Here is a 22,764-nt window from a genome sequence, read left to right as displayed (position 1 = left end):
TGACTCTGCAACACTGATGTAAAGAAGTTCTCAGAAATCGTGGTTATACAACTAAATATTAGTTCAGTGATTTACAAGAAAGCTAAATCGTAAATGTTTGACTTTGTAAAGAAACATGCAGACACTGCTATTTTTAACAGCCTAATATTAGCTTTTCCTCACTTGCTGTAAAGTAAAATCTTTAATGTTTTAATTTAGAATTGAATGTGCAGTGTTTCCAATGCATTTGCATGTATTGTAATAAAATAGAGCTTTACTCAGTGTTTTTTTGTTTTGTTTTTTTAACACTGCTATTATTTTAAACTCAACTGTATAAACTCATTCTTAAAGCAAGGTGAAGGTACTGTAATGATTTGGCTTAACATTTGCTTTTGAAGTGAACTTAATTAATCTTTATTGATGAAAAGCATGTCAATAGCAGTAGAATGATTTCATTCTGAATCATAGAATAGAATCATTCTGCCGACATATTTTTCAGAGAAACAGCAAGACATTGGCCCAAACTCAAAGCCACCACAACAAAGAATATTTGTTGTGCATGTGTGTGTGTGTGTCGTGTGTGTGTATAGGATTCTGAGGGGACAAGAGGTTAAAAAAAAAAAAGCAGTCAAAAGTCACCAAACCATAAACCAACTGAGCAGCATTTCACCTCCTGAAGAGGAGACTTAAGGAGGAAAACCCCTAAAACAGGCAAGTGAAAGAATCTATCATACAAGCATGAACAAGCACCACAAAATATGCAACATTTTCATGCAGTTATTACAAGTAGGATATATGCAACTAAAGGTTTACTTTAAGACATTGCAAGTAAATTGGAACAGATCGTCTTAAAGTTAACATCTCACCTCAAAACCAGCATATAACTTTAAAAAAGAAAAAGGAATTGACATTGCTGTTCCAATACATTCATAGGAGTGTATTTGTGTGAAAGATTGCAGCCCGACACATTTATAAGCAGATATTCTGTAATGCTTTGTAAACAAATTCTGTTGTAAACCACCAACAACCTTGCTGTGTAAACCTTGACCTGTTTAAATTAATTCCAACATTTAATCAGTTTTACTGCAAGTTACAATGACTGTTTTATATAATTCCTACATACATTCAACTACTTGCTTCTGAGATCTGTCTGCTTCCGACAGGCACGCAGAAATGACAGACGATCAAGTTGATTGTGCCTCCACAAAAAAAATTAGATATCAGTTTTGCCATTAAACAGCAGGCCAGTTTATTCATCAAATGCTTTTACCTTTAACTCCATCCATGTTCCCTTAGACTAAACATCTGCAAAACTTGAATTAAAGAGTTGGCTTTTTGCAAAAGACATTAAGAAATAATGTCAGTTTGGGTGTATTTCTCCTCCAACAATATTAAATTCAAACGCAGTGGATACAAAAGTTATTTACCATTCATAAGTTAAGTCAGAAAACGAATTAATACTGAAAAGTATATAACAGGTGACTGAAACATCTTCCCAATATGAGAAAATCACTGTATTTCGCAGCAAGTACTGATTTCATGTACTTTGCAAACATGTACCAAATTTATACTATATGGCAAGACAATGAATTTGAATTTAATACAAAATAATGCTTGACCATTTTAAATATGCAAAGCTTAGCTACAAACTGATTCTTCAAAAACTCTGGAAAGATGCAAATAAAAAAAAATAAAAGAAAAAAAGAAATGCACATAACATATATACACACACACCCTAAATGAAATGGGGGAAAAAAAGAAACTTTGTACACATTGGCTCAATAATTCCTTAACAAATACAATAAGATTCATGTGGCTTTAAAAAAATAAACAAGTGTCAAATGGAAGAAATTTCAACACAATTATTCTTAATGGAGAAACCCCCAGAAGGGTTGGGTGGGGGAGAACAACCCTAAAAGTCTGAAAACGCTAAATGAAGTTGACCCCTGAGTTTCTAACAGAACTAGTGTATGAGATACCTCAGTACAGTGTGCCATTTAGTGCAAGCCAGCAAAAATATGCTCAATTAAGCAGGAGGTATATTAGGATAGCACCCAGACAGACAATGCACCTGTAATCATTCTTGGTGGCCAAATCACAACAGAAAGGGGCAGCCAAACCAGTAGCTCAAATCTCAAATTTATACACAACCCCCCACCCCCAACAAAAACTATAAATATCCCTGAAGTTGATTCACAGTATGTAGAGGACTCCAGTGCTACTACTTTTTTTGGGACAATCAAATGTCTTCAAGGTCTCCAGTTAGTGTCTCTATACACAGCCAACTCAGTCACTCGCTGTCTCTGTAGTTTACAGTCCGTTTGCCGAGATTCCGTGTCCGAATGCGTGTGGCTCGTGGAGGTTTTCCATAGGAAGTGTCACTGTCAATATCAGAAGTAGACGGTTTGTGATGAGCAGTTCCTCGTTTTCGACCCCTCAATCTTTCCTTGGCATATGTTTTTGAACTACTTTGTGATCCTGAGCTGGAGATCTGTGATTCATTGCTGGACTCCTCCTGGCTCTCGGAGTCAGTGTTGCCAACACTGCTGTAACACTCACTGTGTTTCCGTTTTCCAGACTGCAATTTGCCTTGTTGACCAGTACCTCCAGTGTGTTCATCCTCAGACTGGTGCCTTTTTAAAGAACCATTCACAGTTTTCTCCGCACTTCCAGAATCACTCTCAGATTCTGAAGGTTTCTTAAACCGCTTTCCTGTTCTCCCTGAGGGTCTGCCACGCTCACTTTCACTACTGGCGTTACCATTTTGTTCTTTGTCATCTGATTCCGAAGTGCTAATGTTTTTCCTTTTTGATCCTCCGGACGATTTTGGGCGACGATTGGTGCCGCATTTCACCGATTCAGAAGTTTTCTTTCCATTCCATGATTGCTTTGCTACCACAGAGTCCACATCTTCCTCAGAGTCTGTTATGCATTTCTTTTTTGGGCGGGCTCTTACAGTAGGTCTTCTGGAAAATGATTTACTATTGTTTTCGGATTCATCGCTTTGTCGCCACTCTTCAGAAGAATCAGCCCCTTTTTTCTTACGCCTCTGATTTGAAAGCGTTTCATTCTCAGAGTCGGAAGTGTTAGAGTCAGCATTCAAACTCGGTGACTTGGCTGGTCTTCTTGATTTGTTCTTTCTTGCCAAGGCGCTTTTTTTGTTTGTGATTTTTTCCTCTCCACTACTGCTCTCATTTTTTCCCTCCTCTTCATCTTCAGATCTGATTTTTCTCCTTGAAGCACTGGACTCCTTCACACCTGACTTTAATGCTATCACTCCAGGAGCTGTACGAGCTTTTGATGCAGTTACTACTTCTTGGCTTTTTGACATCATATTGTTTGATTTCTCAAAGTATTTAAGCTTTTGTGTGTCTAATTTTCTTCCATTTTGATGAGGGTGTCTCTCAGCCCTTGGAATAATCATATCCTCTTCAGACGCTTTTGAGGTATTTGGATTGCTTGTTGGATTCCTCCGTCGTCTGGTTCGAATGTGATTCTCTTCCTCCTCGTCACTTTTATTAATTTGTTTTATTTTACACACTGCAAGTCTTGCAGTTTTCCTGATGAGCTTTCGCCTACAAATGGAATCCTCCTCTTCATCTGAAGTTTCATTCTCACTTTCTTCCTCATTGCTGTTGTCATCACTCTCTTCATGGCTGTGTTTTCTGTGCCCATTGACATGAGGAGAATTATCTAAAACAGAAATATAAAAAAATTATAATTCAACCTGACAAATTAAATGAACATACAGATTCATCACAGACTTGTCTCACTTTAAATGCCTTGGTTATATTGCCATAATGAATCTGGAAACTGGAAAAATGAAAGAATTTGCCATCAATCTCTGCAAAATGACACACCGGAGGGTTTTTTTTCTCCATCAACTTGTTTAACACAAACATTGCACTTAGACTATGTACAAATACATTTCTTATCTGTCTCTTATCCCAGAGATCCCTCATGTCTGTGTTACCTTCTGGTTCTCCCTTTTAGTTATGCTTCTCTTCCTGTCACCCCTCTTCTCTCTCACACCTCTCTCCCCCTCTCCTCTCTTTCTCACACAGTAATCAGTGTGGGTACAGTAGTATTTTCCTTTCTCTTAAACTAGGACAACCAAACCTGTTCCAGAATAACAATGCCCCTGTGCACAAAGTGAGCTCCAGGAAGATATGGCTTACATGGGTTGGAATGGAAGATCTTGAATGGCCTGCAATAGAGCGCTGACTTCAACTTTATTTAGCACATTTTGGATAAATTAGAATGCTGGCTGCACCCCAGGCCTCATCATTCTACATCAGCACCTGCCTTTACTAAAATCCCTTGTATCTGAATGATCACCAATCTGCAGTCATACCAATCGGAATCTAGTGGAACATCCTCCCAGAAAAGTGGAGGTCATAACAACAAATAGGGACTAAATATTAAATGGGATGTTCAAAAAGCACATACCAATCTTATGGTCACTTGTCCAAAATCTTTTGTCCATATAGGTTGCAACACTGACACCTAATATACATTTGTGCATTTTATTGTTACACAATTATAACTAACTTTTACTTACATATTGAATCTGTAAAAATGTGCACTGAAGAAACAAGTCTCTTGAACCGAGCTTGAATTGATAAACATTATTCTTCTTGAAAACTGGTAATATGGCAAGTGAGAGAGCATCCTCCAACATGTCATTCAATATAAATCAGGGCTGCCCAATTATATCCACCAGGGTGCAGGTCCAGAGTGGGTGCATGTTTTTATTTTAAATGTGCAGAACCACACCACATTCAGCTTGTTTAATTAGTTGATCTGAGCGTTTAATAGACTACAGATGTGGCTTCTGAATGGTTATAATGAAAATCTACACCCTATACACTAACAAGTATCTTACCACCACCTAGAAAGCAAGTATACCGTAGGAGATAGCGGCTGAACATCCAGTGGTCAATATGAGAGAATTGTACTTAAAGCACCAAATTTTAACTGATTTTATACAAATTTTATACAAAGATACACAAATTTGTGAGGTCCTGTCAAGCAAACAAAAACATGATGGATAGGACCATGTGTCTTTGAATGGTTAAACAAAATACAGCCGTTATCACTTTCACAAATTATTGCCAGTTATTTTGACAGTAATGGCTGTATGTTGAGTTTTTTTTTTCAGAGGACAGTAAATCTGTACTGCTACACAAGCTGCACATTTACTGATCTAAAATATATCCAACTTTCATTTCTATAGTATTGTCCCTTGAGAACTAAAATGGTTGCTTTTGTGAGATACTGTATTTGCCATAATTTCCAGGTCACATCTCTGGGAGTCCTTGAAGGCCCTGATCATACGTGTACCGATCCGTTTTGGCCTCCCATCCACACAAAAAGTGTGGTGTCAGGTCCAATTGCACTCACCCATTCAGTTTTGCATGGATTCTGAATAGAGCCTATGATTCTGTTCAGAGCTGCTGACTAGGCTGTATTCGGTCTTTTTTATTTACCGTAATTTCCGGACTATAAAGCGCACCCACTGAATTTGACAAAGATTTTTATTTTTAACATAAATAAGCCGCACCTGTCTACACTGAAACTAATGAACTTTACACAGGCTTTAACGAAAGACACTAAATGCAATATGTTGCGCTTCTATTAGAAGCATAACGGTATTTTGGGAATAGCCTGCCATTGCATTCTTCCGGTATTACTCTGTGTGTGTAAGACTGAGGATTATGTCCTATCCCTTCACCCTGACTCAACGCTTTACAACGGCTTGTATCTAAACAGTAGCCTACCAAGTAGGTCATTGTTCACTGTCTTTCTCCTTCCTTTCACAACTACCGTGGTACCTTGACCTACGAGTGCATTCATGTACGAGATTTTTTGCTTTGTTACGTGAGCAAAAAATTGAGGTACGAGCTCAAGACTCCGCTGCTAGATGGCGAAGCAAAGCCAGAAAGTGAAGACTGTGACGAAAATGAAGATAAGCAAAGTAAAAAATTTAAAGTTTAGGGATACGTAGTGTACAGTAGTGATAGTAAAAAACGAGTTTTCTCTCCGCCTCCGCTTGTCGCCTCTACCCCCCCTCCACGCACACACATTAATGACATTTTAAGTATTTTCAATATGGAAAACTGATTTAATGTGCAAGCAAATTGATATACAAGCTCGTCCAGGGAACGAATTAAACTCGTAGGTCAAGGTACCACTGTATTTCTCTGGAGAGTTTATCTTTTGTCATCGTCGATCGTGGATGTTTTTCTCCCGATGCCATGCAGCTCTGAACACGGTGAGGTGCGTTCTTCCGTTTCCGTTCGAAAATTTCATTGGTCTAAATGTTATGTCGCTCAGTTTTTTGGCTTGGAAAAATCCATATATTAGCCTCTTCGTTGTTTAAGCCACGGGGTTCAAAGCGTGGGGAAAAAGTAGCGGCTTATAGTCCGAAAAATACGGTACTAAGTTTTCACAATTTCAACTTGCTGATTGTGTGTACAATTATATTTTGGAAATCGGAGAGATTAAACAAAATAAATAAATAAAAAAATGCTTCTGAAAAAATATCTTAACTGTCTGCATTTTAACACTGTCGCTATTCATGGTATTCACAACCACCACACAAAAGCCATTAGAGAACACTCTGTTTAGCAGTATGTAAATGTTGATTTCTTGTCATCTATATTTTTATTAAAATTAAACTGTTTACCTTTTTTTACCACTCTCCTCCTAGAAGATCTATGGTTGACACTTTTAGTCTCTCCATTCCGATGCGAAAACGATGAGTCACTGTCAGGACTGGCTTCACTTTTCTCCTTACAGTCTTCACCTTCATTCGACTCTGTTAGGAAAAGAGACTGTACCGTAATTTATGTATAGGAGACAGGATGGAGCAACAATAATGCCAAGCATGACTAAAATAAATAAAAGTGGGAAAAAGTAACCCATGTAACTAGTAATAGACCATTAATGTTCAGAAATCAATCATAGAATAAATACTAGAAAAATTTTTAAATGGCTCCTACCCGGCTGATCGTGCTCCTCAGACTCTGAGCTGCTTTGGAAAACTGCAGCACGTTTGATCATCCTGGCACGAGCCCTATGCTCTGAAGTATCTTCCTCCTCAGATGCCTCAATCAGCTTCATCTTATTGACTGCAGCCACAGCAGTTTTCCTGGGCTGGCGACTATGGTCTGAGATATCTGTGTTTTCCACATTCTCCTCATCTTCAGAACAATCTAGGTCAGAGCCACTGCTGTCTCGAACTCTTCTGCGCTCTGCACGGGAGGATCTGCTGATGATCCCGTTCACCTGATTACTACCTTCTGACACACAATAGAATTATTCTTATTGAAATTTACAGTTTAATTTGCTGGCAAATATCCAAAAGATTACCCATATTGAAATAACCTGCTGTATAAACTTAACAAGAAAACAATATATTTGCTTAAAATATTAAGCCTAATTGTCGTGCTTATCAAATATAACATAAGTACCAAGACATCAGCATTATTGGTATTTACCTGGCTTTCTTTTCTCTGAGTTTCGTGTGAGTCGGGTGTTCCTGCTTTTATTTCTGTTTGACTGTAGTCGTTTTAATGAGCTGGACTTCCCAGAATACTCATCATCATCATCATCATCATCATCATCGTCATCATCCCAAGTCGAGCAGTCAATCTCACTTCCACTTTTAGTGACTGAAAATCCATCAAAGATAGAATGAAGAGCTAAGATAAAGTGTGAATTGCAGGTTGGAAAAAAAGAACATTTGGCAAGACAGGCGTCTTACCATTCTGTCTCTTCGCCTCTTTCTTCTGCATGGCTCTCCTTGCTGCTCTTGTTTCACGTCTAAATGGCTGAGAAGAAGGGAATTCTTCTTTTGATTCACTCAACGAGACTTCACTGTCATTTTCCGATTCTGAAGCAAAAATGAGGTGGGTGTAAAAATCACACTATGTTGGGCAAGTAAACTGTAAATGGAAGTTCCTCATATAAACAAATGTTTAGAGTAAAATGTTTGGAATGTGCTGCTGCAATAAAGTTGAACAAATATCTGTCAAATGAGTATGTCAAAAGGGGTCTAAAAATTTCCATAGCCACTTGATTCAATTAAAGTACACTTATCACACGTATGATTCAGTTTTTTCCCCTTTAACCCTGCTATAGGAATTAACGTGTCAGTGTTATACCTGACTGAGATGATGCGCTCTTATTGGAGTCCTCAACTGATGTGTAGGTAGAACTGAGACGCCTTCGCTTCTTATTGCGATGGCGCGTCGCTGTAGAGGCCTTAGCCGAGGTAGATTTGGTTGTAAGTGATTCCACTTTTTCCTGAGTTTTAATTGAGGCCCTCTTCTGACTGACAGGACAAAAACATTCACACACAATTGTGAAAAATAAAATGCTAATTGCTATTGTAGCTACAATAAACTTGTTAGGGATGATTAGCTATTATCAATGTCACACATCATGAAAAAGTCAAAGGATCAAGCATATACTGGACATAGAATAAAATGGAAAAAGATTATGAAAAGCCCACCTAGTGGATTCACCCCTGGGAGGAGGTAAAATGGGTTCCTGCTGCTGAGTTCTCTTTTTAAACCTCTGACTACGTCTCAACTTTAAACTACTTTTAACTGCAGTCTTGTGGTCAGAGATGATTTTACGAATGCGTTCCTCAAAGAATGCAGATAGACGCAGAGTCATACTGTAAATCTATATAAAAAAATACATAGAAAATTACAAAATGTACTTCCTTGTAAGGGCTTTGTATAGTAAAAAAAAAAATCACTGCATTAACCAATTTTTTTTTAACCACCAGAAAAGTGTTCAATGTGCATGCTCCAACACATAAAATCAAACAAATGTAGGATACAATGAAGGAATGTTAAGAAACTTACCTTTGAGCGTTTGTTTGGTGTATAGGCTTTAGCATTTGCAAAAATGAGTCTCGAGTCTTTGCATAGTTCAGTAGGGTTTTCATAGCGGTCTTCTTCCAGGGTTTGTCGAACAGTCTCCAGATCCATGGGGGTGTCGATGATTTCTAAATAGTCCTATTGCAATGACATGCAATCAGATAAGTTTATTATAATTAAATAAATAAAGATTCAATAAGATTTACACAATTAACCTTTGGTTGTTTGCGTTCCAGTGACTCAATGACAAGTACAACATTTTAGTTTATGGAAAGGGATATGCCTTTTGCATTGGGTAAAAACTTTTAAACCATTTCCAAAATGTCATATTTTGAGAAACCCTTGTGGTATGTGTGGTGTTAGTATGTGAATATCATTGCTCTTAAAACAATCATAATCCCTGCATCATCGTACCTGATACTCATTCTGATCCACAGGTTGACGGAAAGGCTCGGAGTCCTCACACTCAAACATATAATCCAGCAGCTGTTTGCATGCATCCTTCCATGCGTCCGTGTCCTGTACCAGCTCTATCTGCTGAACAGACATGGAGAAAACAAACTTTTAACAAACACTGTATACCTAAATTAGATTTTTAGTGTCTCTCTTCTAGTGTCGCACAATAACTTGACAATGTAAACACCATTCTCTAAATAAATGCATAACAGATATTACTTTTACTGGTAAAAAGACTTTTATAAGTTTTAGTTGTAAAATTTAAACGTGTGCTCCATATTAAATGTTACCTGATGAGCCCTTCTCCCAGTGGATGTGCCTGGTGCATCCACATCATCTATATCCTGAAACAGTATAAAGCAATGACGAATACAGCATACACACCAGGTTATTGACAGTAATAAAAGAGCATAGGTCACCTCATCCTCTGTGCACTCCATGTTCTCAACAGCATTGTAAATCTCCATAATATCTATATAATGTGGTTTGCTGCAAAACAACATACACACACACACACAAAACAAAGCTAAATATAAACTGCTTTCAAGATAAATATTTAACCATTGCTAATATACCTACCTAATGAACTTTAAAAGAACATCTGTTATAAATTTTGCTGATTGTGCAATCTTGCTTCGTGGTTCATTAAAGGTCCTTGCATTGAAATAAATGTACTTTGTGTCCCAAATTAATGCAGATAATCTCCTGGAAATAAGAAAGCAAAAAGATGATATAAACAAAGCCACAGCTAGTCAGAACAAAAGTAGACTGGTATTTACACAGAGCATTTAATATAGAGATGTTATTATATGGTATTAAGATATGGCCTTCCTTTCCCAAGTAAATAAAAAAATTTTCAGACTTTGTGTTATAAAATTTCCCATTTTTTTTTAGATATCCACATTAGATACTATTTATAATACCATATACAACAGCATATGCATAGCTGGGACTTAATCATTTAGATGAAAAGCTAGAAATTCCCTCCCATTTATGATTCACCTATAGAAGTTGTGTTTCAGCCTCATGCGAATGGAGCCGAGGTCCGTGGGGTAGGCGATTACAGTACAGTAAGTCGGATATTGACTTAGATCCACTGGGCCAGAGAAGGGTGCAGCAATATCTGTAAAAAAAAATTGAGAAAACATTTGTTATAAATTCACACAGGATTTAACCGTGAAATAAGTACAATTACAGATATTAAGAACAGAAAATTATTCCCGTTTTGAGCACACATACCTATTGTGATCAGATGGTCAATGCCAGCAATGATGCGGGCGCACTCTTCTTCTCGACTTCTCCCACCCCACTCATCCTCCTGTGGTTTGTACAAAAACTCCGCTCTTTCCTCATCTGTGACTGGCACACATCCACCCTCTGCCTCTGGACGCTGAGCTGCATGACCAACACACAGTGTGAAATACACTACATAACCCTTGTCTTAAAATTAAAAGGAGATGGCTAAAGTACATTTTATGAGTGTACCACAGTTTGACCACAGTTCATACAAGATAAAAGAAGAAACGGAAAGATACAAGATGTAACTTAAAATGCATTGAATTGCATTCATTGTGTTGAAATCCTCACACTATGTTCTACTACAGAATTTAAACTCTGAAAGTTTGTCAAAGCTAAATTACCAAAAGCCTTTAAATGTTAGTGTCTATGCACTTTCTCCAGCATAATTAAGGTTTTAGCATGCAATGAAATATATCTCTATATCTCTATCTATATACACACACACACACACACACACACACACACACACACACACACACACACACACACACACACACGTCTATAAGCCGCAGGTTAGTGTCTACACTAATGTACTTTACACAGGCTTTAACAAAGACACGTTACACACGGTGTAACAGGTGAAATATGTTGCGCTTCCTTTAGGAGCATAGCGGTATTTTGGGAATAGCATGGCACTGCATTTTTCCGCTATTACTGCGTGTGTTCAAGACGAGGATTATGTCCTTATTATTTTCTGATGCTCATTTCTAAGTTTCTTTGACTAACCCATAACGCTGCTGCCAAGAAAAAAAAAGCACGAGTTTTGGAAACCTGTCTGTGCTTATATGATTTCTGTTGCAACTGGCGTTAGTGAGCTCTCCCTTCACCCAGACTCAACGCGTTACAACGGCTTGTATCTAAACAGTAGCCGACCAAGAAAGTCATTGTTCACTGTCTTCCTCCTTCCTTTCACAAATATTTCTCTCAGGAGTTTATCTTTTGGCATCGTCGTGCATTTAAAAATTACCCGATGGAAGTTTTTTCTCCCGAAGCCGTGCAGCTCAGAACACAGGTGAGGTGCATTTTTTCGTTTCCGTTCAGAAATTTCACTGGTCTAATGTTATGTCGCTCGGTTTTTAGCTTGAAGTTTGTGAAACCGGGAAAAACCAAGGAGAAATTCATAAATTAGCCACTTCGTTGTTTAAGCCACGGGGTTCAAAACTTGGGGAAAAAAGTAGCGGCTTATAGTCTGAAAAATACGGTATATATATATATATATATATATATATAATAATTGGGGATACTGAATAAATGAAAGTAAAAGACTTATGACTGGCAGAACGTGTTAAAACTCATACCATCATAGAGAATGCCAGGTTTGGCACATAAGCATATATTAAACAAATATTTGCATTCCCAGCTATCCAAGAGATCACTATTTATACATGTTCCCTTTTAATTGATTCATTTAGTATAACACTAATAGTAAGAAGTACAATGCTGTTGCTCATCTCGCTAAAGATGGCTCTAATGGAAAATGACAGCTAATGAAGTGCAGAGTGTGAGCATTCTTCTGCTTCAAGAAACAGGGTTAATATCCACAATCAGTTTTTTTTTTTTTTGTAGAGAACTACTTTGCTTGTGTTTACAAGTGTAATAGAAGTTTACCATTCTCTGGAATCGCTTCAATGTCCCATGGACTTATCTTTTCAGTTTCTCCATTGTCCCACCTGCACAGAGTCCATTGCATTATCAGTTACTGTTGAAAGCCAAACAAACATCTTTACCCAAAACAATTAAGCAGACAGGGAGCATGTTTGTGCCTTACTTGACTTTGAAACACTGGAAATGGCTGTCAGGATACTCAGGCTGATATGGCTCCTGACAGACTATGGTCCCAAACCACCAAGCATCATCAATTACTGAGCGGAAATGATTGTCTAAAGCACAAACCAGGATTATGTCAACACAAACATTCTAGGAAGATAAGATTTTACAGTTACCGTTACAGTCTTTCATCTGCTAGGTGAAATAATGTAAAAGTTGGAAAGTAAAATACTTGGTCTCCAGATCCTGCTGCATGCTTCATCATAGTTCTGCCGGAGCACAAGGAAGTCAATCACATCAGGCATATCATGATACCTGCAAGACCAAAAAATAAATCATTAAAATAAACTAAATTTTTTAAGTAAAAAAAACTACAGTAGCTGATAGGTGCAACTAATACAAAATATTAACACTTACTTTACAGAAAATGATTTGTTTGTTATTTTGCCTGTTCCAGTGTCAATCTGAGTCAGTTTCAAGCAACAAAGTGTGGGAGGACACACCTCATACTTGATTGCAGTTATTTTAACAAACTCTTGGTCCTGGTGATAGAACAGCAAACAGTTAGATAAGAAGTACTTATAGAACTCTATAAAAAAATAAACAGCTGCCACACATACATTAAAACAAACAAATAAATCTAAATAAAGAACCAACATTTAATTACTAGACAGATGCAACAATAATATTAATACATGTTTTAAGCCTAAACATTACAAGAGCTTTCAAAGGAAAACTGACTCTCAAAGCCATTTTCCGCCATGGCTGTTTGTCCAGGTTGATGGGGTACAAATTACTCCTGCACACTGCATCCACATAGGCCTCATGCCCCTGGCGGAAGTAAATCACCTACAGACAGAGTGCGATATAAAAAATATAAAACACAAGTGAACACAGAACGTGGATAATATGGGAACGTAAGAACAAACCTCATCTCCTAATTGTGGTACAAATGGAGACTTTCGTGGAATGACATCAGTAATCCAGGCAGAGGGACGAAACTCATTGGACACTTCTCTATTTAGAGACAGCCTGGGTTTTGGAGACTTTGATTTATCAAAAGAGAAAAAAAATAAGTTAAAAAAAGTAATAACTTTGTAATGTTTACAGCCCACTGACATTACTACTGGAATGTCTCATTGAAGAATTACTCAGTCAATCATTCAGAAGTTATTTAGTCAGTTAGTGTTCAGCACCTTACAAATTCCTCACAGGTTGCCATCACAAGCCTTATTGCACCAACACTTTATACTAAGAAATTCAGTAAGTCACCTCAAATTGTGAAATTGTGTATTAAATAAATTCAATGCACACAGACTGAAGTAGTTTAAGTCTTGGGTTCTTTTAATTATGATGATTTTTGGCTCACATTTTACAAAAACCCACCAATTAATATAAAAAAAAAAAAAAAAAAAGGTTTGTGAATTGTTGGCCTTCTGTAAAGTATGTTCAATTAGTGTACATGTACTCAATACTTGGTAGGGGCTCCTTTTGCTTTAATTACTGCCTGAATTACGGCATGGCATGGAGGTGATCAGTCTGTGGCACTGCTGAGGTGGTATGGAAGCCCAGGTTTCTTTGACACATCTGTGTGTGGTGGCTCTTGGTGCCTTGACCCCAGCCTCAGTCCATTCCTTGTGAAATTCACCCAGATTCTTGAATCGATTTTGCTTGAAAAGCCTCTCAAGGCTGCTGTTCTCTCGGTTGTTGTGCATCTTTTTCTTCCACACTTTTTCCTTCCACTCATTTTTCTGTTAACATGCTTGGATACAGCACTTTAAACAGCCAGCGTCTTTGGCAATGAATGTTTGTGTCTTACCCTCCTTGTGAAGGGTGTCAATGATTGTCTTCTGGATAATTGTCAGGTCATAAGTCTTCCCCATGATTGTGTAGCCTAGTGAACCAAACAGAGACCATTCTGAAGGCTCAGGAAACTTTTGCAGGTATTTTGAGTTGATTAGCTGATTGGCATGTCACCATATTAAAATTTTTTAAATGAGTTGGTGGGTTTTTATTAAATGTGAGCCAAAATCATCCCAATTAAAAGAACCAAAGACGTAAACCACTTAAGTTAACCACTTGTGCATTGATTTGTGCACTGGAGTGCTCTGGACAGGAAAACAGGACGCTGCAGGATGAACAAATAGAGGGACGGGGAAAAAACAGCGAGGGGCAAAGAGAAGATTCAGGCCAAAGAAAAACTCAAAAGTTTCTAAGGTTTGGGATCATTTCAAACCAAAAGAAAACACTGTACAGTGCATTTACCGTTTTTAAAGTAATTTTAAATTGATGTTTATATTTTTATTTATATACAGTGCAGTCAAAAAGTGCCTCCACAGTGGCCGTGTAAAGAAGGTAGTGGAGCATGTTTTTAAAGCTGGTGATTTAGTGCATGAAAAATTTCAAGCTTTCCGGAGACAAGAATACCACATTGTGATACTGTGCAAGATTTAATAAATAAATACATGAGTAAGAATAAATGAGTTTCATTAAATGAATAGTTTCCTATAACCTACTCTGTGCAGTTACAGCAGAGGGACTGTTTTGGTATTTTGATGTACTATGGCTATTCAATGCACTAAATGGGTTTTGTTTAAACTGATGTTCTTTTATGCAATTTCAGTTTAATTTTTCAAACATTCTTATTTACTCTCTCTTATTTAGTATTGCTCTTTATTAAAAAAAAAAAAAAAAAAAAAAAAAGTAATTATCCCATTACTCGATTAATCAATGTAATAGTCGTTAGAATACTCGATTACTAAAAGAATCAATTGCAGCAGCCCTATTTGAAGATTTTTATTATTATTATTAAATCAAATGACAGGAAGGGGTCTAAACACATAACTAAAATCTTACAACTTGAATTATAATTCAGTACTGGTTTCCCAACTATAATGATACAGTGCTGGCTGTTTTACTTTTTATGGTGGCAATCACAACTTGCTAAGCTTGGTGTATCCGTAAGTACTGGTTAGCTAGAATTTCTTTCTGGCATAGCCTGTGAACACCTGTTAAAGAACATTGTTGTTTCTTCAAGGTCACTCACCTTTGGTGTTCTGCTTTTAATTTTTTTCTTCGATTTCTCAGGTGAAGAGGACTGCGCATCCTCATCCTGTGTTTGTTCGGTTTGCTCATCTTCTGCAGCTTTGTCTTCTTCCTGCTCCTCCTCTTCCTCCTCCTCCTCGTCCTCTGCCTCATTATCATCATCATCAGAACTGCTAATCTGCCTACGAGCACGTCTTCGGGAAGACATAGCCGCCTGCGCAGTGATTCCAGCATCAGCTGTCCAATCAGAATGCTCGCTGGAAGAATTACTTAAAATAATAGCATGCAGAATCAATTAAAATCACATCAGAAAGTACAATTAAATACTAGCTTCCCTGAAATATACTTGAAGGACTATATGTCTTACTCATTCTTGAATACATATGTACTATAATGACAGAAAATGTTGACTATGCAGGATAACATCACCCAGAGGCAAACCATTCTTTTGAGTTATGGGTTTGTACCTTGAGCTGTCACTTTTCCACTCCTCTTCTTCCTCTTCATTTGATGAGTCTACTTCGCTAGCTTCAATTTCATTCTCCTAAATGTACAAATGTCACCATGAGCAATAAACACATCACAAACAGAAAAACAATATCAACAGAAAAAAAAAAATCTTTACCTCAGAAGAAGCAGTCTCCTCTCCTTCCTCACAAGAAAACTCAATCAGACACTCAACGTTACTCTCCAAATTGCGGTGCCGTTTGCGTGGCTGTGCACGCTTGGTGCACACTGCTTCATCATCAGAGTCATCCTGCTTACACAAACAGTAAGAAAATATAATTGGTGTAAATCAGGTCAGATGACAGATTTCAAACATTTTTATTCAAATTAGGTAAATCTTAGTTAATTTCTAGTGAACACAGCAAAACAAAACAAAAAAAGTAGACTCTACATAAATAAAACAGTTGTTTCTGAAGTACTACGTGCTCAAAGCTAATTTAATGAATACTTTATATTCCTTTATAAGAAACTGAGAAATGTAAAAAAATAAAAATAAAAATTGCAAAACTAGTCATAAAATTACTACTTAAAAAAAAATCCTTACTATTGAACATACTAGGGAAAATAGGTTTACCCGAAAGGTGCCATGTGCAATTCGCCGCTTCTTGGCATTATAGAGGAGAATTTCTTCCTCTCCCTTAGCGATTCTGAATGACTCCTGATCCCTGCAAAAGAGTGTTCTCATTATAGTGTGTCATTGCTATGGTTCCTGGACAAAATCCTTTTTAGTCTGAATTTCCACACCCAGAAGTTAGATCACAGGCACTGAACTAAAATTTGTAAAAAGGTCTAGTACACAAAATTCCTTGATATCACCAAACAACTAGAGTTACATTATTATGCTTAACCTACAAACCTGACTGTGTAAAGTGGTTTTGTTTAGTTTCAATGAAGCATGTTAGACTGCCTTTACCTGGTCTCAAGAACTAGAATACGTGTTTAATGCAGGGAGATTAAACACATACTTTATATTTAAGTCTAAAAAAAATCCCCAAGCTTGGTTTGAGCTAAGGGGCTTCAGCTAAATTTACATTTTGTGGCATTAAGCAGGCGCATGAAACCACAATAGACCTAGTGCAGATCTATAATCAGCAGTAATACATGTTTAAGTAGTTTTTTTTTCTTATGGCTTGCATCTATTAAACACCCACTTTAACTTATCCTCTAATTACCCAATGAGGAAAAAGTGAAAAGTGAAGTACTAAGAGCTTTGAGGTAAGAGGGACCAGCACCCTCTTATTACTCTTATTACTCAAAGCTCTCATCACCCCTTCCACTGTACCACACTCCCTGATATCGAGCACTGCTCGACTCCCACCAACTCTTAGATTAAGAGGTGGTATACACCAAGACTCTTTTCCGTTCTGGTACTGAGGTGGTGTTAACTTCCCCTAAATCACTAGCTCTCTTCCAACAATTGGTGAAGACTTACCTCTTCCTTTAACACTTAAACTAGCACTTATTTCCCTGTTTGTTGGGAGGAATTATAGTACAACAAACAAGTGTTACGACCTAGTGGTATCCTAAAGTTGGCAATCTAATTAACCAGTGTTCATTTATTAATTGATAGAGACTTCAAAGCAATTTTGTACTCTTTGGAAACTCTTTGGATTGGACTGCTAAATGATGTACCGTATTTTTCAGACTATAAGCCGCTACTTTTTTCCTACGTTTTAAACCCCGCGGCTAATTAACAAAATTAACAACGAAGCGGCTAATTTATGAATTTCTCCTGGGTTTTTCCCGGTTTCACAAACTTCAAGCCAAAAAACTGAGTGACATAACATTAGACCAGTGACACTTCCAAACGGAAACGAAAAAAACGCACCTCACCTGTGTTCTGAGCTGCACGGCATCGGGAGAAAAAAAACTTTTTTTTTTTTTTTTTTTGTTTTGTTTTTTAAACGCACGACGATGCCAAAATATAAACTCCCGAGAGAAATATTTGTGAAAGGAAGGCGGAAGACAGTGAACAATGACTTTCTTGGTCGGCTACTGTTTATATACAAGCCGTTGTAACGCGTTGAGTCTGGGTGAAGGGAGAGCTCACTAACTCCAGTTGCAACAGAAATCATATAAGCACAGACAGGTTTCCAAAACTCATGCTTTATTTTTCTTGGCAGCAGCGTTATGGGTTAGTCAAAGAAACTTAGAAATGAGCATCAGAAAATAATAAGGACATAATCCTCGTCTTGAACACACGCAGTAATAGCAGAAAAATGCAGTGCCATGCTATTCCCAAAATACCGCTATGCTCCTAAAGGAAGCGCAACATATTTCACCTGTTACACCGTGTGTAACGTGTCTTTGTTAAAGCCTGTGTAAAGTACATTAGTGTAGACACTAACCTGCGGCTTATAGACAGGTGCGGCTTATTTATGTTAAAAATTAAAATATTTGTAAAATTCAGTGGGTGCGGCTTATATATGGGTGCACTTTATAGTCCGGAAATTATGGTAATTGTAAATGGATGTTGCAGGCATAAGCAGACATTATAACAAGTTATTTAATGAAATTTTCTTAACCTACAGATCACTACCAAAGTCAAATATTTGAAAAGACTTACTCAAATGCACTGACAGTAAGTTCAGGCACCACCACCCTGCGCCGCCATGCTTGCAGGTCCCTTTCCGTGGCCATCTGGCTGCGTGGTGCATTTTGATGCATCTGACGCACTCCCTCCACTTGTCCGCTGCGCCTGAGCCCCACATTAGGTGGAGACTGCACCTCCATCCGCTCTCCCAAAGACACTATGCAGAAAAACACAGAACAGGACCAATGACACACAAGCAAACACCACAACTACATAGAAAAGAACCAATTTACATAAAGCTAAATATTAGTTAAAAGTAAGATTAATATTTAATGCTAAATATCTCATGCAAAAAGTTTGAAAATGTGCAATATGCACCTCTTCTTGGAGTGCCCTGCTGCCTCCGAGCATTCTGGTCCTGTTGTTCCTGAAGCTGACGTATGGCATCATCTAAGAGACTACGGCGTGCCTGATGGTCCTCACTCTCAGCTGGCTGTTGGCTGATCACCTGCTCCACCACCTCCCCATCACCTACAGTACATAAATATATGTAAAGTACATAAATATATATCTTGAGTAATGGTTCACTACGAGAACAAGGGCAACATTAACTAGACATTTCTCATTGTAGGGTCAATTCTCTAGCAGGACTGTCTCGGAAGATAAATACAAATATGCAACTAAACTCACACTCCTTAATGAAGAACCTAAAGCACCAGTACTGCTTTCATATTTAGTTAATTTGGTAAAAATGTAAGATAGCATAAAAATATTAAAACACAGATGTAAATAGTGGCATCTAAAAGCAAAAAGATCTGTTACTTGTGGCAACGTATCCAAGTTGAGGAACCAGGTGCTCATCTGTGAAATTCTCCCTCCCTGGCACAAGTCTCTGATATCTGGGAGGATGAGGATTCCCATCGACATCCACAAGGAAGGGTGGGGGCATTAGGTGAGGTGCCTGTTGTGTCTGCTCATCCAGTACATACCCGTTGGAATCCCGGATCAATGGACGGTAGTCAGTGTGGAAAAACACCTGTTCTGGAAGCTGCAAGTAATATCAAAAGAGAATCATGTAACTAGAGCTGTGAATCCACAAGAATCTGGTCTCTGGTTGCAAAACGATATGTTGTGATACACTGCGATGCTGTAACTAGTATCTTATGTTAGGAATAGGATATAATTTCAGGAAAGCGGTCATTAAGAACACACCATCATATGCAAACCGTAGCAAAAAATAATTAACCAGAACACAATGGGATCTGCATTTGGATTAATTACATATAAAATTACAGACAGCAATTACTGTCTTAATAGCTGGCAACAAAAGTGAGTACACCCCAAGTGAACATGTCAAAACTGTGTCCAAAGTGCCAATATTTTGTGTGAGCACCAATGTTATCTAACACTGCCTTAATCCTCCTGGGAATCAAATTCACCAGAGCTGCACGGGTTGTTGATGGGATCCCCTTCCACTCCTCCATAATGGCATCACAGCTGCTGGATGTTAGACACCTGGCACTTCACCTTCCTATGAAGGATGACACACAGGTGCTCAATAGGGTTGAGGTCTGGAGACATACTTGGCCACTCAATCACATTCATTCATTAGTGTCCTTAACATTAAACATACTCCTGAGGTTCCAGTGTCCAGTGTTCCTGCCCCACTTCCCTACTCGGATCTGCCCACTTTATCCCGGCCTGCCTCTGGATGGTGTTTTCTTCAATTTAAGGCCACTCTAAACAGCAGCGGATGGTTTCTCATCAACGCCCTGGGGATCCATAAAATTCCGGAGTAAGAACGGGAGCTTTGAGGATGGATTTGGACTGTAGTTAATGTCAACAGTCTGGTACATTTGCGGCATTTAGCAGACGCCCTGGTACAGTGACTCAGGACTACAGTTTGATTTTGATCACCATCACTGCAATCCGCAACATCGTTTATCTGTAATAAATTTAATTTAACCTTTATTTTTCCAGGAAGGTCCCATTGAGATCAACAGAAATCTCTTCTTCCAGGGAGTCCTGGCCAAGGTGGCCGTAAAAAAGTAAATGGATGTTCAGTGCAACCCAGATGAGAATGGGTTTCCTGTTGAGTCTGGTTCCTCTCAAGGTTTCCTCCTTATGCCATCTCAGGGAGTTTTTCCTTGCCAAAGTGGCCACCGGCTTGCTCATCAGGGACAAACTTACACTTGTAAAGAACATCTTATTCATTCTTTTTACCATATTATCTGTGCGAAGCTGCTTTGAGACAATGTTCATTGTTAAAAGCGCTATACGAATAAAAATTAATTTAATCTTCCTCAGCTTCATCCTGACGTTGTGTTTGGGGTCGTTATTATGTTGTAAAATTGCCATTCGGCTCAGTTTCTGAAGGCCGGGCATAATGTTCTGCTTTAGAATGTCACAATACATGTTGTACATCCATGTCTGTATGTCTCATGCAGCCCCAGACCATGATGTTACCACCACCATGCTTGACTGTAGGCAAGACACAATTTTTTGGGGTTTCTTTGAAACAGCTTCAGAAGAGGCTTCCTTTTTGGAACGACAGCCATGTAAACCGACTTGAAGTGTGCGGCGTATGGTCTGAGCAACGACAAGCGGACCTTTAGCTTCTGCAACCTCTAAAGCAATACTGGCCACACTCGTGTGTCTGTATTTAGTACTTTGATCAACCCTTCCAAAGTCTGTTTCATGTGGAAACCATCTTGGAAAACCTCTGTACGACCCTGGCCACTGCACTCTAACTCAGTTTCCTCTGCCGTCTTTGTAGACAGCAACATCTAATTCCCTAACCCTCAGAAAGTCTATGCCATGAGGTGCCATGTTGAACATCCAGTGGTCAGTAGGAGAGAATTGTAGCCCCAAAGTTTAACTGCTCTAAAACAAGATACACATATTTGTATGGCCCTGTCAAGCAGACAAAACAAAGACGTGGTTTTGGATGGTTAAGTGACGTAACAGCTGTTATAACTCAGGGTATACTCACCTTTGTTCCCAGCTATTTAGACAATACTGGCTGTATGTTGAGTTATTTTCAGAGAACAGTAAATCTATACTGCTATACAAATTGCATACTGATTACTCAAAAATAACAAAACATATTGCAGTCAGTGCAAGTCAATCGACGCTGTTATTATTTCCGACGAAATGTATACCTATAATCGTTTTCACATCAGTTCACCCTATGAAACAGGTGGATTTTAATGGTATCATAGTGGCATGTCCTTATGCTAGTACTTCATGTCAATGTTCAGAGATGACAAATTTCAGAGACAAGAAGACTTATCTATCTATAATATAGATTATATATTTTCTTATATATATATAATTTTTTTTTTTTTTTTTTTTTTTTTTTTTTTTTAAATAAGTATAAAATGAACTGGTCCTTGATTAATATTAATATATTAAATTAAAGATAAAATTAGCCATTGTTTATTCCATAGCAAACAAAGGCATGTTTCACTATTTCAGATTATTATTCAGCATGATTAATATAAATATAAATAGATGAAGGTAAACCTTTTCATATGGCTTGGAACTTCCAAAACCAAAAATGACCAGGTGACCATGAGAGTCTGTACAGGCGAAACGATGACCATCAGGGGTGAACTTGCAGTCAAAAACAGCACCATGTCCCTGACCTTCAATCTACACACACAAAAAATATAAAACTATTAAATTAGGGATTACATTTTGTGTCCAGCCATATATGTCTCTTCTAAAAACCAACCAGCAATATAAACAGTTTAAATTAAATTAAGTATCCACTGATGAGAAAGAACAGCACACATAAATCTATAGAAAGGTGTGTAGCAGATGCTACTAATATGCTACCGTTTGTTTGCAATTCAATACATTAAAACATCAAATATTTAGGATTTTTCTGTCATCATTTTCATGGGTACCATCAGAGTAAACCTCCTTTCCTCCTTTTCCTTTTTTGTAAATTGCCTAACAGTCTCAGAATCCTGTACCATGTTAAAGTAGTGATGAGTCTTTGTGCCTCTTATAAGGTCCCATATGAAAATGTTGCCATCATGACCTGCAGACAGCATGACACGGGGATCATATGGGTGTGGTTCCAGCACAAACACCTCTGCCTCATGACCCTGGGAAGTATGAAGAATGTCACAGTTTGTCCCACAGCAGTGGGCTACTTAAACATCAGTTTCAATAAATCTCATTTTTTTGGTTTTTGGACCATAGTGACACAAATCATAAATAATCCAAGTAACAAACTACATTTGTTCATACTAATCATACAGCCATTGTATTTGG

General features: G+C 38.0%; 1 protein-coding gene across 4 annotated transcripts in view; it reads right to left on the bottom strand.

Annotated features, from left to right (window-relative positions):
- Nucleotides 1–1,203: 1,203 nt before the first annotated feature.
- The window catches only part of brwd1 (bromodomain and WD repeat domain containing 1), a 35,403-nt gene continuing 13,842 nt past the window's right edge, over nucleotides 1,204–22,764 (bottom strand). Inside the window, exons 16-44 of one of the 4 annotated variants that reach the window (XM_083525429.1) lie at nucleotides 22,461–22,595; nucleotides 22,006–22,134; nucleotides 19,303–19,528; nucleotides 18,859–19,011; nucleotides 18,514–18,697; nucleotides 16,522–16,612; nucleotides 16,066–16,197; nucleotides 15,908–15,984; nucleotides 15,442–15,709; nucleotides 13,325–13,441; nucleotides 13,137–13,244; nucleotides 12,813–12,937; nucleotides 12,628–12,710; nucleotides 12,397–12,508; nucleotides 12,237–12,298; nucleotides 10,569–10,724; nucleotides 10,332–10,452; nucleotides 9,909–10,034; nucleotides 9,749–9,818; nucleotides 9,620–9,673; nucleotides 9,288–9,410; nucleotides 8,859–9,011; nucleotides 8,498–8,673; nucleotides 8,148–8,317; nucleotides 7,748–7,876; nucleotides 7,482–7,655; nucleotides 6,984–7,283; nucleotides 6,668–6,799; nucleotides 1,204–3,672 (exon numbers count right to left, since the gene is read on the bottom strand). In XM_083525429.1, the coding sequence (XP_083381555.1) occupies nucleotides 2,270–3,672; nucleotides 6,668–6,799; nucleotides 6,984–7,283; nucleotides 7,482–7,655; nucleotides 7,748–7,876; nucleotides 8,148–8,317; nucleotides 8,498–8,673; nucleotides 8,859–9,011; nucleotides 9,288–9,410; nucleotides 9,620–9,673; nucleotides 9,749–9,818; nucleotides 9,909–10,034; nucleotides 10,332–10,452; nucleotides 10,569–10,724; nucleotides 12,237–12,298; nucleotides 12,397–12,508; nucleotides 12,628–12,710; nucleotides 12,813–12,937; nucleotides 13,137–13,244; nucleotides 13,325–13,441; nucleotides 15,442–15,709; nucleotides 15,908–15,984; nucleotides 16,066–16,197; nucleotides 16,522–16,612; nucleotides 18,514–18,697; nucleotides 18,859–19,011; nucleotides 19,303–19,528; nucleotides 22,006–22,134; nucleotides 22,461–22,595 (5,289 nt within the window). In that variant the 3' untranslated portion in view covers nucleotides 1,204–2,269. The remainder of the gene's footprint in view (nucleotides 3,673–6,667; nucleotides 6,800–6,983; nucleotides 7,284–7,481; nucleotides 7,656–7,747; nucleotides 7,877–8,147; nucleotides 8,318–8,497; nucleotides 8,674–8,858; nucleotides 9,012–9,287; nucleotides 9,411–9,619; nucleotides 9,674–9,748; nucleotides 9,819–9,908; nucleotides 10,035–10,331; nucleotides 10,453–10,568; nucleotides 10,725–12,236; nucleotides 12,299–12,396; nucleotides 12,509–12,627; nucleotides 12,711–12,812; nucleotides 12,938–13,136; nucleotides 13,245–13,324; nucleotides 13,442–15,441; nucleotides 15,710–15,907; nucleotides 15,985–16,065; nucleotides 16,198–16,521; nucleotides 16,613–18,513; nucleotides 18,698–18,858; nucleotides 19,012–19,302; nucleotides 19,529–22,005; nucleotides 22,135–22,460; nucleotides 22,596–22,764) is intronic. The other 3 variants (XM_083525431.1, XM_083525430.1, XM_083525432.1) reach the window with 3 other exon arrangements.

This window comes from Silurus aristotelis (genome assembly GCF_946808225.1).
Source record: "Silurus aristotelis genome assembly, chromosome: 22".
Classification (NCBI taxonomy): Eukaryota; Metazoa; Chordata; class Actinopteri; order Siluriformes; family Siluridae; genus Silurus; species Silurus aristotelis.
This window is presented reverse-complemented; position numbering and strand designations above follow the sequence as displayed.